Source organism: Plecotus auritus (genome assembly GCF_963455305.1).
Source record: "Plecotus auritus genome assembly, chromosome: 10".
In the NCBI taxonomy this organism is placed as follows: domain Eukaryota; kingdom Metazoa; phylum Chordata; class Mammalia; order Chiroptera; family Vespertilionidae; genus Plecotus; species Plecotus auritus.
The window spans coordinates 54,299,472-54,314,457 of record NC_137785.1 but is presented as its reverse complement, the minus strand read 5'-3'; the positions used below and the strand labels follow the sequence as shown (position 1 = coordinate 54,314,457).

The window sequence follows — 14,986 nt, the reverse complement described above, 5'->3', positions numbered from 1 at the left end:
TCCCCCGAAGCCCCTAAGTCAGGCGGGTACTTCCTGTGGAACCTGGGAAGAGAGGTGGTGCCGCACCGGCTGGAAGAGAGGCAATCGGACTAGATGTGCTTGGTCTTCAGTGACTCAGGACCCAAGCCCAAGAAGATGCCTCTCTTAGTCCTGCACCATTCCTGGGTTTTTCCACTTGTTCATCTTGAAAGTTGTTCCAAGTCAGTATCTACAGATCAGTCTTGTTCTAAGCGCTCACTGCCAGCTACTGCACAGCACGAATGCATGGGCCGGTCTTTGGAAAGAGTTCTATTTTCATACCACAAAGAAAAGAGAAATGTCACCATTAAAAAAGACACAACTAAGAACAAATGTACAAACCAAGAATATAACATTTTATTCATTTCCAGATTATGAGTATTACAAGCATATACATATATTTAGATAATATATAAAACAAAGAACAAACCGTAGAAAGAGATTTTGGTCTGAAATGGACACCTTTAATTCTGTAAGCTCGTGGTAAGGTATCTGCCGCGCGCTGGGGTGGCAGCGGGATAAACGCCAGGAGCCCCGCATCCCCACTGTACTTACGATGCATTACGTACGGCATGGTCACTGTGTCCGCGACAAGGGACACCAAGGAGTAGACAAAAGAACCACAGCACAGTGAACTAATAGAAATATTTGTTTTTCTGCATTGTCCTCCAGATAGTTTCCTTTAAAACTAAGAGTCGGGTCCAGGGTCTATCCCTTGAGTTGCATTCCAGTTATTGCTGAAGGGGAAAAAAGAGGCATCAGTTCAAGTTATCAGAAATTGATGGTCAGTGCCCTGATCCCCTAGCTCTGGCACGGAGGATGCTGAGCTGCAGGAAACGCACGCGTCAGCAGCAGCAGGCAGGCAGCGCTGCCATCATGTCAGAGGAGAGAGCAACGGGCTGAGAAAGAGGTTCAATGGGCCCTGGCCAGTTTTCTCAGTGGTTAGAGTGTCAGCCTGTGGATCAAAGGGTCAAGGGTTCAATTCCCAGTCAAAAGCACGTACCTCAGTTGCGGTTTAATCCCCAGCACTGGTCGGGCATGTGCGGGAGGCAACCAATTGATGTGGCTCTCTCACATCGATGATTCTTCCCCTCTCCCCATTCCCTCCTCCCTCCTTTTCACTCTCTCTAAAAAATCAATGGAAAAAATATCCTCCAGTGAGGATTTTTAAAATACAGGTTTGATGGGTGTCTATGACTCCCTGCACCCCAAACCCCCAGGAGGGGCAGGATCACCTGTGGAGGGAGAAGACCAGCAGAACCCTTCCCAGGCTCATTCCTGACTCAGTGCTGACGGTGGGGAAGACTTAGGTCTTACAATGGAAAGGCACCCCATTCTCCATGTCAACGCAGAGAGGCCGTGCAGCCGACCCAGGGCAGAGCCCTTTCCAGGACACAGCCTCCCGACCCACCGCCTGGCCTTCCTCGGAGTCCCGGTTGCTTACCTTCCCCTTGTTCTGAACTGGGAGGTAGAGTTTGAACTCCGCTGGCAGTTCATCTTCTGAGTACAGTCTGTCTGAGAAGTAAACCCTGCGGATGCGGCAGTTGGCGTGGATCTGTGGACGCCAGGCTTATTTTGAGAAACTCAACGTGACTGTCCTTCCTCATCTCCCGGTCCTCCTAGAGCTCCCCCACCCCACGGTGCTGTCGAAGGTCATTCCCTTGGCGTCTCCTGCTTGGCCTGGGGTGGATTCTGACAAGAGGGGATTTGCTTGCCATATTCTCCCGCTATCTCTAAGCAGAACCCCCTGCACTTGGGGGCCTGATCCAGAAACCCACTCTTCTGTCCCATGGGACCCAAGCCAGTGACAGAGCATCCCCCGTCCCATTGGGCTCCATATGGAAAAGGGCCTGGCACCTGCACTCTCAGGGTCTCGATGTAGTTGGTGCCGTATGCCCGCCGAGTGAAGTCGGACAGGTTGAACTGAATCTGGTTCCAGCCGTCATCCAGCCTCATGGGCATGGTGCAGATGAAGGGTTTGACCCGGGTGGTGCTCTGGTAGTTACTTGCCCGAAATCGCCGACGCACATTTTTGTCATCTAGTACCTGTGAAATGGAGACAAGAGTCACGCTCCCTCCGCCCTGGAAGAAGCTAGCAATCTGCGTAAGGCAAGGACCTGAACTTCCACAGCACTGATTCCCAAGGCTGAGGCCCAAGGGAGGATAAACAGTCCAGACACAGGTCACACTGGATGCAGATGGCCTGGAAGGAGCAAGTTTATCTTATTTGTTGCCAAGACAACACCAGCTGCTTATGACATATGACACACCCACCCACCAGGCTCTCAGGCCATAGAATGACTTCATAAACATTCTTCCCTTTGAAAATAAAAAATACTAGAAATAGCATGGCCGGTGTTGCTTAGTGGTTGAGCGTGGACCCATGAACCAGGAGGTCATGGTTCAATTCCCAATCAGGGCACATGCCCAGTTACAGGCTTGATCCCCCGTAGGGTCGTGCAGGAGGCAGCCACTAGAATAGAGACCAACAATAACCCAGTATTTAAATGGTTACTCCCCAAATGAACACTACTCTAACCCTTAAGTTTTGAAATCTTATCGCTATGATTAAATTTACTGTTTCTTCAAAAATTCGGCATTAAATTATGATTACTAATACCAAGTTTATGTCAAAATAATAAGGGCTGAATCAAGTTTACTGCACAGGCAGAAAAGAAGACATTTTCCTGCAGGCTGATGGCACACCTCTCTGGCACAGCCAAGAATACATACATTCATGTGCACACACTTACCTGTACTTCAAAAGTAAAATATTTCTTCAGGTTTTTAATAATCATAACAAGGAATGGAAGTTTAATTCCCAATGTCTTCTTTGGGTCTGCAGGACACGTGATGTATGTGGTGCTGTAGAGAAGGAAATGCCAATAAACACACTACTGATCTTTTCCTCTGTGTATGCACAGCAACAACCCACGGCCCAAGGGGATAAATCGAAAGGGAGATCTACAAGTTCCAGATACATCAGCCAATGAAGCCCTCAACCCTTAAGTCAGCTAATGCTTTAAAAAAGCTGGACTCTGGCCCTGGCCAAGTGGCTCAGTTGGTTAGAGCATTATCCCGTACACCAAAGGGTTGAAGGTTCAGGTTCTGGTTAGGGAACATATTTGGTTTGCAGGTTCGATCCCCAATCAGGGCTTATACAGGAAGCCACTGATTGATGTTTCTTTCTCACATCGTTGTTTCTCTCTCTCTCTCCCCCTTCCTCTCTCTCTAAAAAAATAAGAACATATTCTTGAGTAATAAAAAATTAAAAAAAATGCTGGACTCTGAAACAAAAGCTCAACACAGGACTAGACACCAACAATAAAATACCTGAAAAGCAAAACCAGACCAGTGGATCTGAGGAAGTCCTTCCAGTGAGAGAAGATCTCTTCTGATCCAAGAGAATCAGCAAATGATAGAAAGCCAAAACTAAGACCATTTTGGCACCAAAACCTACAGTGGCCACCCCCAACACACACATACCTTGGTTAAATATTAATAACTAGAGGCCCGGTGCATGAAATTCATGCACGGGGGGGTGCCCTCAGCCCAGCCTGCACCCTCTCCAAATCTGGGACCCCTCGAGGGATGTCCGACTGCCCATTTAGGCCCGATCCCGGTAGGATCAGGCCTAAACGAACAGTTGGACATCCCTCTCACAATCCAGGACTGCTGGCTCCCAACTGCTCGCCTGCCTGCCTTCCTGATTGCCCCCAACCGCTCCTGCCTGCCAGCCTGATCACCCCCTAACCATCCCCCTGCCAGCCTGATTGCCCCTAACTGCCCTCCCCTGCAGGCCTGGTCCCCCCCAACTGCTCTCCCTTGCAGGCCTGGGTCCCCTCCAACTGCCCTTCCCTGCAGGCCCGGTTGTCCCCAACTTTCCTCCTTTGCCAGCCTGGTCACCCCTAACTGCCCTCCCCTGCAGGCTTGATCGCCCCCAACTGCCCTCCCTTGGAGGCCTGGCCCCTCCCAATTGCCCTCCCCTGCTGGCCATCTTGTGTCCACATGGGGGCAGCCATCTTTGACCACATGGGGGCAGCCATCTTGTGTATTGGAGTGATGGTCAATTTGCATATTACTCTTTTATTAGATAGGATAGAGGCCTGGTGCATGGGTAGAGGCCAGCTGGTTTGCCCTGAAGGGTGTCCTGGATCAGGGTGGGGGTTCCCTTGGGGCGTGGGGCAGCCTGGGCGAGGGGCCTGTGGTGGTTTGCAGGCCGGCCACGCCCCCCGGTGACCCAAGTGGAGGCCCTGGTATCTGGGATTTATTTATCTTTTATAATTGAAACTTTGTAGCCTTCAGCGGAGGCCTGGGCCAGCCAGGAACTTGGCTTCCTCCATCGCCAGGGAAACCCAAGCCTCCTGTTCGCCCCGTAGCCACAGCCATTTTTGTTGGGATTTATTTATCTTCTATAATTGAAACTTTGTAGCCTTGAGTGGAGTCCATGACAGGCCAGGGTGTGCAGGAACCTTGGCTTCCTCCATTGCCAGGGAAACCCAAGCCTCCTGCTCGCTCCGTGGCCGCAGCCATCTTGGTTGGGTTAATTTGCATACTCGCTCCTGATTGGCTGGTGGGCGTGATTTGTGGGTGTAGCGGAGGTAGTCAATTTGTATATTACTCTTTTATTAGATAGGAGGATATCTAATACTTGCCCAGCACTTAACATGTGCTAAGCAGATTCTAAGTGTTTTATCCACATTCACTCATTTAATCTGCACAATAACCCTTCAGGAAAGATGTACTGTTATTATCCCCATTTTACAGATGAGGAAACTAAGGCCAAGGAGACTGAGGAACTTGCCAAGGTAAACTCTAAGTAGCAGAGCTGGATTCACACCAGGTGGCCTGACCAGACAGCCTGTGCCTTTCACCTCCATGAGGTACCGTCTCTTTGGAGTACAGTATCTCTAGGAAAACAGAGTTCAACCTACCTGACATTTGTTCCTTCAATCTCTAGCACCAGGGACTGGATGTCATTATCAGTGATTCTTTTGATGTGACCATTCCGCACCTATAGGGAAGAAAATTAAACTGGTTAGTACTGAAATATTTGGCAACGACTTTAAGATTCTGAAGGCTGAATGGGACCATTTAAAGAAAACCACAGTGGCCCAGAGGGGGATAACACGGAAATTTGTGACATGCTATGTTGAAGCTTATGTGTAAGTAAACCATGCTATTACTGCTATGCAGGGTCCCATCAACCACCACAGGAATCACAGGGAACTCAGCAACCTATAAATCAGGATAAATTTCTTCCCAAAGAAATCAACTCCATTCATTCAGCTAACATTTAATGAGCTCCTACTATGCATTAGAACATTCCTATACATTCTCTCACTTAATCCTTCCCACAGCAACAGCAAAAATCACAAGGCAGGTGGCATTGTTTCCCTTTTACACATGTGGACATCGACACCCAGGAGTGCAGATGCCCGCTCCTAAGTCAGAGGGTCAGGACTGCCGACCAGGCCAGCCACTGCCCCACGCTGCAGAAAGGCCAGGTGCTGAGCGTCACTGAGGAGGGGCAACCAGAACATGAGAGTGCTACTCCCCCAGGTTTACTCCTACTTCATGCTTCCTTATCTTCTCTTCCCTTAGTTTCTACTTTTTCAAGTATGAACTCAAGTCCCATCTGTGCCCCACACAGACGCCTTCATTAGCATTTCCAGCCCACACTGACCTCTCTGACTTGTTTTCCTGGCTTAAAGAGCCCCCACTACACAATTCAGCTCTTCATCCTACGTTGTTTTGTATTTTTTGCTGCATATGTAGGAGGTATATGAGGGGAAGGAATCAATATTCTATACAGGTGCCTCCTCTCAAAAATATTTAGGAAAGAAGAATTACCTTCAAGCATCTCTTAAGCACCTAATATGGACAGAGCAGAGATGTGCAAAGATACCTCAGAGACAGGGCTGGACTGCTAGGGTTGAATATATTAACACATGAAAAGGATCAACCAGCTTTAGAGAAGGACTCATCAGAAAGACAAATGTGGTGTTTTTCTAGGAACAGTGAAGATGGGCTGTGTTGGGCTGTTCGTCGAATTCAATGATTGTTCATTTGGCTTCCCAGTAGATTCACATAAGGGAGAGAACAGTGTCCAGTCTGTCTGATAGTTGTATTTTTCTTTCTTTTTTGTTAATCCTCACTTGCAGATATTTTTTTCCCATTGATTTTGAGAGAGTGGAATGGAGGAGGAGAGACAGATAGAAACATCAATGTGAGACAGACACATTGATTGGTTGCCTCCGTAAGTGCCCAGACCAGAGCTGGGCATGGAACCTGCAACCCATGTACATGCCCTTCACCAGAATTGAACCCCTGACCCTTCAGTCCACGGGCCAACGATCTAACCACAGAACCAAACCAGCTAGGGCTAATAGTTGTCTTTTTCAACATAGGTTATTAATAATATGTCATCCTATTTTTAAACATCAGTCTCTGAGCTCTGTTACTGTGAACTTGATCCACTCGTGGTGTGCTTGGCGTTCCTCAGGTGACATTTGATATCACTGGCCATCTTTTTCTACAAGTTGCAACTGAGTCTTATCTTCTCAAAGAAGTGTAAACTCAGGGGTAGGGACCAAGTATTAAGCATCATTTGTATCTTCTACAATGCTTAGTACTGTGCTAGGCATACAGTAAGCACTCAAATATTTGCTGACTTCTGGACTTTGTCACGCTAAGAGCTGGCACATATGAATAGTTTCAAGAAGGATTTTAAAACATTCCTGGATAACATATCCACCATGGACTATTAACAGGAAGCCAGAGATCCTGGGTACATCACACCACAGAGCCCAGGAGGCTGCCAGCGGGAATGCTTTCCCACAAATCACCTTTTGGTGCCCACTGTCAGAGACAGACTGCTGGGTGGACGGGCCCCAGATCTCTGCCAATGTGGCATTTCTTGGTTCTCAAGACACAAACGTCACATTGAAGTGGTTCTCAAACAAAGCTGCTGACATCCAATGCCCTCCTGCTTCGGATTCTAGGCCGCTTTCCAAGGGAGATTAAGAGCACAAAGGCTTGGATCTGTGTAGCATATGCCACCACTGCCCACCTCATTCCCCACAGGAACCCTCCTATCCAAGTGGTGATGGTCCTCTAGTTGCTGGCCCACAGCTGCTGGGGAAAAGCAGGCCGTGGTGGTGAAGGAGGACTTAGTTAGGAAACTATTCCCAAATCACGTGCTGATAAGAGCTGGCAGTATTCCAACAAGATGCAAACACCAATTCTGTAACATACCGCTAATTATTCCCTGTAATCTAGCTTCATTCTTTCCTTACAAGGTACTAAGGCAATATTCAAACAGATGATTAAATTAAAGGATTAAGTATTTAGTGCCCATGGGCTACTACTGCTAAAGTGCAAATTGTTGCAATTTATCCAAGTCGTTTGAAAGCACTGGCCTCAGATCTTACATCCCCACGGCCTTTCAGGCCGTCCCTCAGCTCCAGAAAGCCTAGCCAGGCTTCACAGGGCGGGAGCACAGGGCAGGAGTGAGCACCGGGCAGGAGCATTAGGGAAGCTGCCTCTATCCATCTCCGTTTCCAGCAGGCAACTTCACTCGAGCAAAGCTGACTATTCGGGTTTCCCCAGAAGAAAACAATGCCTTACACTGGGTGCAGAAGCCGCAGGCTGGCCCTAGCCAGTTTGGCTCAGTGGATAGAGCGTCGGCCTGTGGAGTGAAGGGTCCTGGGTTCGATTCTGGCCAAAGGCACATGCCTGGTTTGCGGGCTCAATCCCCAGTAGGGGGTGTGCAGGAGGCAACCGATCAATGATTCTCTCTGATGTTTCTGTCTCTCATTCTCCATTCCTCTCTGAAATCAATAAAGAAATATATATAGCCCTAACTGGTTTGGCTCAGTAGATAGAGAGTCGACCTGCGGACTGAAAGGTCCCGGGTTCGATTCTGGTCAAGGGCATGTACCTTGGTTGCGGGCACATCCCCAGTAGGGGGTGTGCAGGAAGCAGCTGATCAATGTTTCCCTCTCATCGATGTTTCTAACTCTCTAACCCTCTCCCTTCCTCTCTGTAAAAAAATCAATAAAATATATTTTTTTTTAAAAAGAAGAAGCCGCAGGCTGGAAGCCCAGACAGACTCTGTATGGGCATCTGTATGGGCATCCTCTGCTGCTGCCCGGGACACAGCTTTTAGTGCGACTTTCAATGACTTCCTAGAGAGACCTTTCTTTCAGCCACACAGCAACAGCCACACTGCCAAACTCACTTCTTACAAAATGAATTAATGTGGCCCCCGAACAAGAGAACTCAGAGGGACCAGGCAGCTTTGCTGAAGGAATGCCTATCAGTCTCTGGAGTTTTAGCCTGGCGGGTGGTGAGACAAGCTAAGTAGAGTTCTGCCCAAGGAGCAAGCTCAGGCCTCAAAGAAGAGAGAGACACAGTGCTCCCACATCCCAAGCTGCCAGCGCTATGAAATCCAATTAAGTTGATCTGTTGTGAACTATGATTTTTTTCCCTTTAAGTTCAAGGGCTGCAAATACAAATTCATGGGGGGGGGCAGGGAAGAGTGGAGGTTGATGGAGGTGCAATTAATCAGAGATATGAGCACTTAGAGGGTGCAAACCTCCCAACCCTCTTCTCTAGGCTCTAAAACTAGAATGGAAAGGGGAAGGCGTGTGGGGCAAGCTTCTAACCCCCCTGGCAATCTAGCTCCTGTATATTGCAAGGTCTTCCAGGAAGCAACCCCCTCCTCAGTCCAGCTTCTGACAAACACCGATAACAAGACACAAGGCCTCAGAAAGCATCAACTTCCTTTCCTTAGCCCCTTGCAGTTCAGAGGTCGCTAGGCAGGCTGGCTTTGAAATGAAGATAAGAGGAACCGGTCAGCATTTACTGCTCATGGTGGAAGCAGGTTTTCTTTTACTTCCCTCTCTAAATTAGAAAGTGCCAATTATTTGTGACATTAATTCTTTTTTATTTCATAACACATTCCCACTATTAAAGTGTGGCCTACACGTGTTTTATTCCCCCCAAATAAATAAGTAAATAAATAAAGCCAACCTTACATTTGTTCCAAGTTCATGAACTCCCCAAGCTCTGAGCTGGAGGTACTTTAGGAGCCTCAGAACCCAGGCAACTGACAACTGCAAGTCAAAGTGGTTCTCAGCCTCTGCGGCCACCAGGAAGGGCACCATCAAGCCCTTCTTGCAATCACTCTCCCAGGCTTTCCATTGTTGCTGGGGCAACTAATAAGCAACACTGACTTAAGCCCCAGGGACGAGGGTCAAGCTGAGGGGGAAATACTACTGGGAGGAAGCTGGCCAACGTTCTATATTTCTACAGGTGCGTTAAAAATAACACAGGAGTGGTTTCCATTTCCTACCCCCCACCCATTTCTTTTTCTTTTTTTTCCTGGTTCCACCCACTTATCCTGGCAGACAGCTGAGCCCCCAGCCATCTGGTATCCTAGTCTTAATGACACATGTTCCAATTTACAGTAAGTCATCAGCAAAACCAGCTCTGTTAGGGGCTGGGCTCCCTCCGAAAATGGACAGAGGGAGCCCTCTGTGGGGAGAGTTGGGCATAGCTCTGACGCAAGGCCTTGGCTTCCCAGGCTCCAGTGGGTCACTTCGCAGGGGCAATCCAGACAGCAGCCAGGCAACTCAGGGCGCCTACAGCAAACCCTTAGCTCAAGTAAGGGCAGCGGTGGGCACTGTTAACCAGTATCTTTGTAACAGCGCCTCCACGGGGCAAGTGTAACTAAAACCAGGTCTTCGCCAATTATAGGAAAAGCTATTACTCAGAACAATGAAGAACACCATCAGACTGACCCAGGGAGAATCTGAAAAAAAAAAGTTTCCCTACCTTCATGACCAAATGCTGTCAATTCTACTACTGGAAATTGCATCAGTTTAACATGGACCAACAAGATTCACTCATTACAAGCTGGGGCGTGGGAGCTTTTTTCTGGAGACTTGGTTCACTTTTTAAATTAGGAACAGGAAATGGGAATCTAATACCATCCAGCAACAGCCACAGAAACTCTGGTCCTAATATTTAGCTTGAGAATAGGGGAGGAGCAGCAGCTGAGAGAGAGCCGAGGTGAGAGGAGATAGACGGAGAAGCCTGTATGAATTAACATTCTCACCTAATAGGCTTTTAGGATATTACCAGTAAGGACTGAGAATGATGTTTTACACAGGCAATATGTGGGAACAAAACCTCCTGGTATTTTCTTTACAAACCAGAAGTAAAGTTTACAGTACACACAGGAGTCCTTTAATCAATGCAATACTTACTAGGCCCAGAAATTAAGGAAACCTTAAGAAACCCCTAATTTCTCCTAAACTCTTGTATTGAAAAATTACAAAGCTTATTAGAAAGCTTCCAATCTAGCCAGGAATACAGATCTTAAGAAGCTAATTTCCAGTGTGATTGAGGGTCCTGGCCGGGTAGCTCAGTAGAGCATCATCCCGATACACCAGGATTCTGGGATCGATCTCTGGTCAGGCACATACAAGAAGCAATGGAAGTGCCCTAGCTGGTTTGGCTCAGGGGATAGAGTGTAAACCTGTGGACTGAGGGGTCCCGGGTTCAATTCCAGTCAAGGGCACATGCTGGGTTATGGGCTCAATCCCCAGTGGGGGGCGTGCAGGAGGCATCCAGTCAATGATTCTCTCTCATCATTGATGTTTCTATCTCTCTCTCTCCCTTCCTCTCTGAAATCAATAAAAGTATATTTTTTAAAAAGCAATGGAAGAATGCATAAATAAGTGGAACAACAAATCAATGTTTCTCTCTCTCTCTCAAAACAATACATTAAAATTTTTTTAAAAATCAAGTGTGATTGCGTATGATGAAAAGGAAGGAGAAATTCTGCAAGGGGATGGAAATTAACCCAAGGGAGTGCTTGTAAGCTGTGACCTAGAGACTAAAGTAGAGGTGGAGGCACAGGTCCCAGCAGAGGGACCAGCAAATACAAAAGCTTGAATGAAGGTGAGAGAGAACAGGACTCCTTTCAGTTCAGTAGGTTCAGTAGACGGGAGCCCAGGGCAGGTGAGCCTGGAGAACTAGGTAAGCAGGCACTAGAGTCCATGCTAAGGGTTTTGGACTGGGAAAGCCATGGTAAAATGATTAAATTACATATTCTAATTTCAGAAGTCTGGGCTTCCTCTTCCTCAGCATCTGAATACTGAGCTCAAATGTAAACCTTTTTACTCTTGTGCAAACCCCTTAGTTTCCTGCCCTATTTAATACTGTATGCCATAACTCTGTTGCTAAGCATTTCATATACATCTTCATTTAATCTCCATAACCACGAGAGAGAGGTGGCATTACTGTAAGATGAGAGAACTGAGTAGTTAAGCACTTGCCCAAGGTCACACAGCAGAGGACCTGAGACAGAGCCAGGCCACAAATCCAAGGTGCCTCATCACACTCCAGCACTGGGGTTTCAAGGTCAGACTATTCCTCCCCTTTAGGAACTTGTAGTCTAGAGGGAGATACCTTACTTAAGCTCTCAATAAAATAATGTTTAAATTGAGATTTGAAGGATGAGAAGGGGAGAGGGGCTGTGAACCTCAAAGAGTAGCAGCATAGGAATTCTCTCCCCATAAACTTGGGAAGGAAAATAGTAAAATTTTGTGAAATAATAATAATTGAAAATATGCACTGAGAGCCCTAACCGGTTTGGCTCAGTGGATAGAGCGCTGGCCTGCAGATTGAAGGGTCCCAGGTTCGATTCCGGTCAAGGGCATGTACCTTGGTTGCGGACACATCCCCAGTAGGAGGTGTGCGGGAGGCAGCTGATCGATGTTTCTCTCTCATTGATGTTTCTAACTCTCTATCCCTCTCCCTTCCTCTCTGTAAAAAAAAAAAATCAATAAAATATATTAAAAAAAGAAAAGAAAATATGCACTGAGAGCCAATATGATGTACCTATTGGGAAAGGTTGGGATCATTTTGTTGTTGTTAATCCTCTCCTGAGGATATTTTTTCCATTGATTTTTAGAGGAAGGGAGGGGGAGAGACACAGAGAGAGAAACATCGATGTAAGAGAAACATCCATTTGTTGCCTCCTGCACACACCCCAACCCGGGCCGGGGATGGAGCCTACAACCGAGGTATGTGCCCTTGACTGGAATCAAACCAGAGACCCTACAGTCGGAGGGCCAACACTCTAACCATGGACCCAAACTGGCTAGGGCCAGGGTCATTTCTTGATCAATGTGAACAGTCCTTTCTTATCTCCATCAAGTTTTGCCCTCATGCCCAGCAGGGAAAATACTTCTCGAATTCTGTATCTCCTCAAATCTACACAATGCCTGTCACCTGGCTGTTGTTCAATAAATCTTTGATAAGTATATCAATTCCCAGGGTTCCCTGGACCAAACTGGATTCCCAACACTTGCTGAGGACTTTATAGTATAGCCGAGAAAAGGCACACATACAACGAAGCCTGTGAATCTGGCCCCAAACTTTCTCTTTTTCTCCCTTTCCTTCCCTTGCCCCAGGGCAGTGGTCGGCAAACTCATCAGTCAACAGAGCGGCAAACCGAGGCTCCCGAGCCGCAGTTTGCAGACCACTGCCCCAGGGGAAGAATTTTGCTTAAAATGTGTGTTCTTTTACAGTTTTCTTTGCCAAAATTTACTCCATGTACTCTACCAGTTGATCTAACAATGTTTTCACATGTGTTTATGTCATTAGGGTACCATCCGACCTCTAGTGGCGTTGTTAAGGGACACGGTGCGCCATGGTTACTTTGCTTCTATGTTTCATGTGTAAACATGTTGACTAGTCAAAAAGCTGCATTAGAAAAATAACTACAGAAGATCAAGCCCAGAAGGGTTAAAATGGGCAACTCTAATCCAAGTTTCACTTCCCAGAACAGCTGAGGTCCCGAGCACTGAATTCTCTCAGTGTAAGTTCTGACCTGCCCTGAAAACCTCTCCTCCTCCATCACGTCCCATTTTCTATCTCCGTTGCCTGATACTGGCACTTGGTTACAATTCCAAGTTCAACGGGCACACAAGGCCACTCTCCCCGTAACTAAGTCAAGCCACAGCAGAGAAGCCTTACAAAGTTCTCACAGCTTCCTGGGACCCTCGCTGCGGGTGCTCTTCGCAGAGTGGATGATGTTTTATTCCAATGAGAACAAAAGCATGCAACTGAAAACCTTAGCGACGTAGGGAAAAGATTAAGGAACTGCTTTCCTGTGCAACACTCAGGGCATCAGCTCTCGACCGGATCGCATCACTGTGGAAGGGCAGCGCTGGTCCGATGCCCCACTTACACATAAGGCCCCAAACTCCTTATATTCCAGTCTTCCAACTACCTTATAAAAAGGACATTGTGAGCCCGCCACCTGGAAGCTGCTTGCAGAATGCAGGACTCCCCATGGTAACAGGCAGAAGGCGGTCCACGTTCCCTCCCCATCTCTATGCGGCCCGAAATGCTCACTGGCGGGTAAAGGAAGACAGAAAGGTCGTCCTGAGATGAAATCCAAAGTTCTTGGCTTCATCACCAATAAACTTCTTACTCAGATTATTCCACATTCGTTCTCCCCTGAGGAGAGCGGCAGTTAGATCCTAAGTGCCAACCTTAACTTCTCTTAAGAAAAGGGTACAGCTAGCAGCTGACTGTTAGGGAATTTGCATGAGACATGAAATATCAAGGTAACAAAATGCAGACCGACTCTCAGGCTGCCAGACGCACACACCCCCACTCCACATCTCCCAAGAGTGGACGGGCCATCGCCTCCTGGGCTCAGGGACAGGGCCATCCTGTGGATGCCTGAAGACAGACGAGGCGGCTGGGACGGGGCTCCGAGCTGATTCATGCAGACCAGACTGGATCACCACTCTGACATTTCCCTGCTGGAGAAGTCAGGCACTGAGGGGAGGCAGGGCACAGACCCCCAGTCACCCCGTGTGTGGAGCAGGTGCCACAGTCCGACCTGTTTGGAATCAGTAGAAGGCGGGGGGGGGGGGGGGGGGGGGGACAAGAGAATGAAGCCCAAACAGAACTGGTTCTGGAACAAAGGCTCCGTGTCTGGCGCCCAGCACACCGCCTGGCACCAGGCAGGGTATCAGTAAATATTTGTGAAATCCGTGAACAGCGGCTGCTTTCATCTGTACGTTTCCAAAACAACCGCCAACAAGTGTATGCCTTTCGTGCCGTGAGAGGCACTACCGACTCCGCCGTGTTTAGATGGGGGCACCCAAGCTCTGAGGAATGGACTGACCAAGTCATGTCTGCGGCGAGGAACCACTGACCTAACCACACACCTCGGCCCCTGGACACTTAGACCCCAGCCACTCCCACCCATATGGACCCCCGGCTGCTTACACGACGCCCCACCCCCCGGCCTGGCCTCCCCCAGGCCCCAACTCGACACAACTACCCGCCCCCCTGCAGCCCGCCCCGCCGCCCCCAGCCCCTTACCTTCTTGTCCCAGATCTGCAGCGGCTTGCTGCCGATGCTGTAGAGGATGGAGAGGAAGCCGCTCTGGAACGTGTTCTTGAACATCTCGCAGGCGGCCTTCTCCTCGGCCGCGCCGGAGCGACCTGGATACGGACCCCAAGTGGCGAAGGTGAAACAGGGAGGCCGGCCCTGGTACGAACAAGGGACGCTGAGTGACTGACCTCGGGGTTGACAGCCACCTACACCTGGACTCGAGACGCCACGTCCGGGAGTTTCTGCTCTCACAAGAACTAAGCCAGCCCAGGACGGAAACCACAGCAACTGCCGCCCGCGCCGCGCTCCCTGCCTTAAATGGAGGCGACGAGACAGCCGTAGCTCGACGTGGATTCCTCCGCCCACTTGAGCCCGCCCCCTTGGAGCGCGGAGCCAATCCCGTCGTGGGGATCACGGACTTCCTGTTCCTTCCGCCCTTAAGCCCCGCCCTAGTTCCGCCTCCTCGTGAAGAGAACTCCTTTGCCAAGGGACTATTTTTCTCCATCGTCATCTCAGAGCTTTTGGAAGCGTAAGGAGA

General features: G+C 48.6%; 1 protein-coding gene across 1 annotated transcript; it reads right to left on the bottom strand.

Moving 5' to 3' along the window:
* Window positions 1–353: 353 nt before the first annotated feature.
* On the bottom strand, window positions 354–14,782 carry CFAP20 (cilia and flagella associated protein 20). Its single transcript, XM_080644469.1, has 6 exons — window positions 14,437–14,782; window positions 4,953–5,032; window positions 2,772–2,883; window positions 1,876–2,064; window positions 1,463–1,573; window positions 354–755 (listed from the first exon to the last, which is right to left on the bottom strand). The coding sequence occupies exons 1-6, from the start codon at window positions 14,518–14,520 to the stop codon at window positions 750–752; spliced, it is 582 nt and encodes a 193-aa protein (XP_080500595.1). The 5' UTR covers window positions 14,521–14,782; the 3' UTR covers window positions 354–749.
* Window positions 14,783–14,986: the final 204 nt, after the last annotated feature.

Bases quoted from the DNA above. Each gene is read 5' to 3' on its own strand.
- CFAP20 (XM_080644469.1), bottom strand. From the start codon at position 14,520: ATGTTCAAGAACACGTTCCAGAGCGGCTTCCTCTCCATCCTCTACAGC. The intron at 2,065-2,771 runs GTAAGTGTGTGC...TCCATTTCACAG, and splicing joins ATTTTACTTTTGAAGTACAG to GTACTAGATGACAAAAATGT. The intron at 1,574-1,875 runs GTGCCAGGCCCT...TGGCGTCCACAG, and splicing joins TCGAGACCCTGAGAGTGCAG to ATCCACGCCAACTGCCGCAT.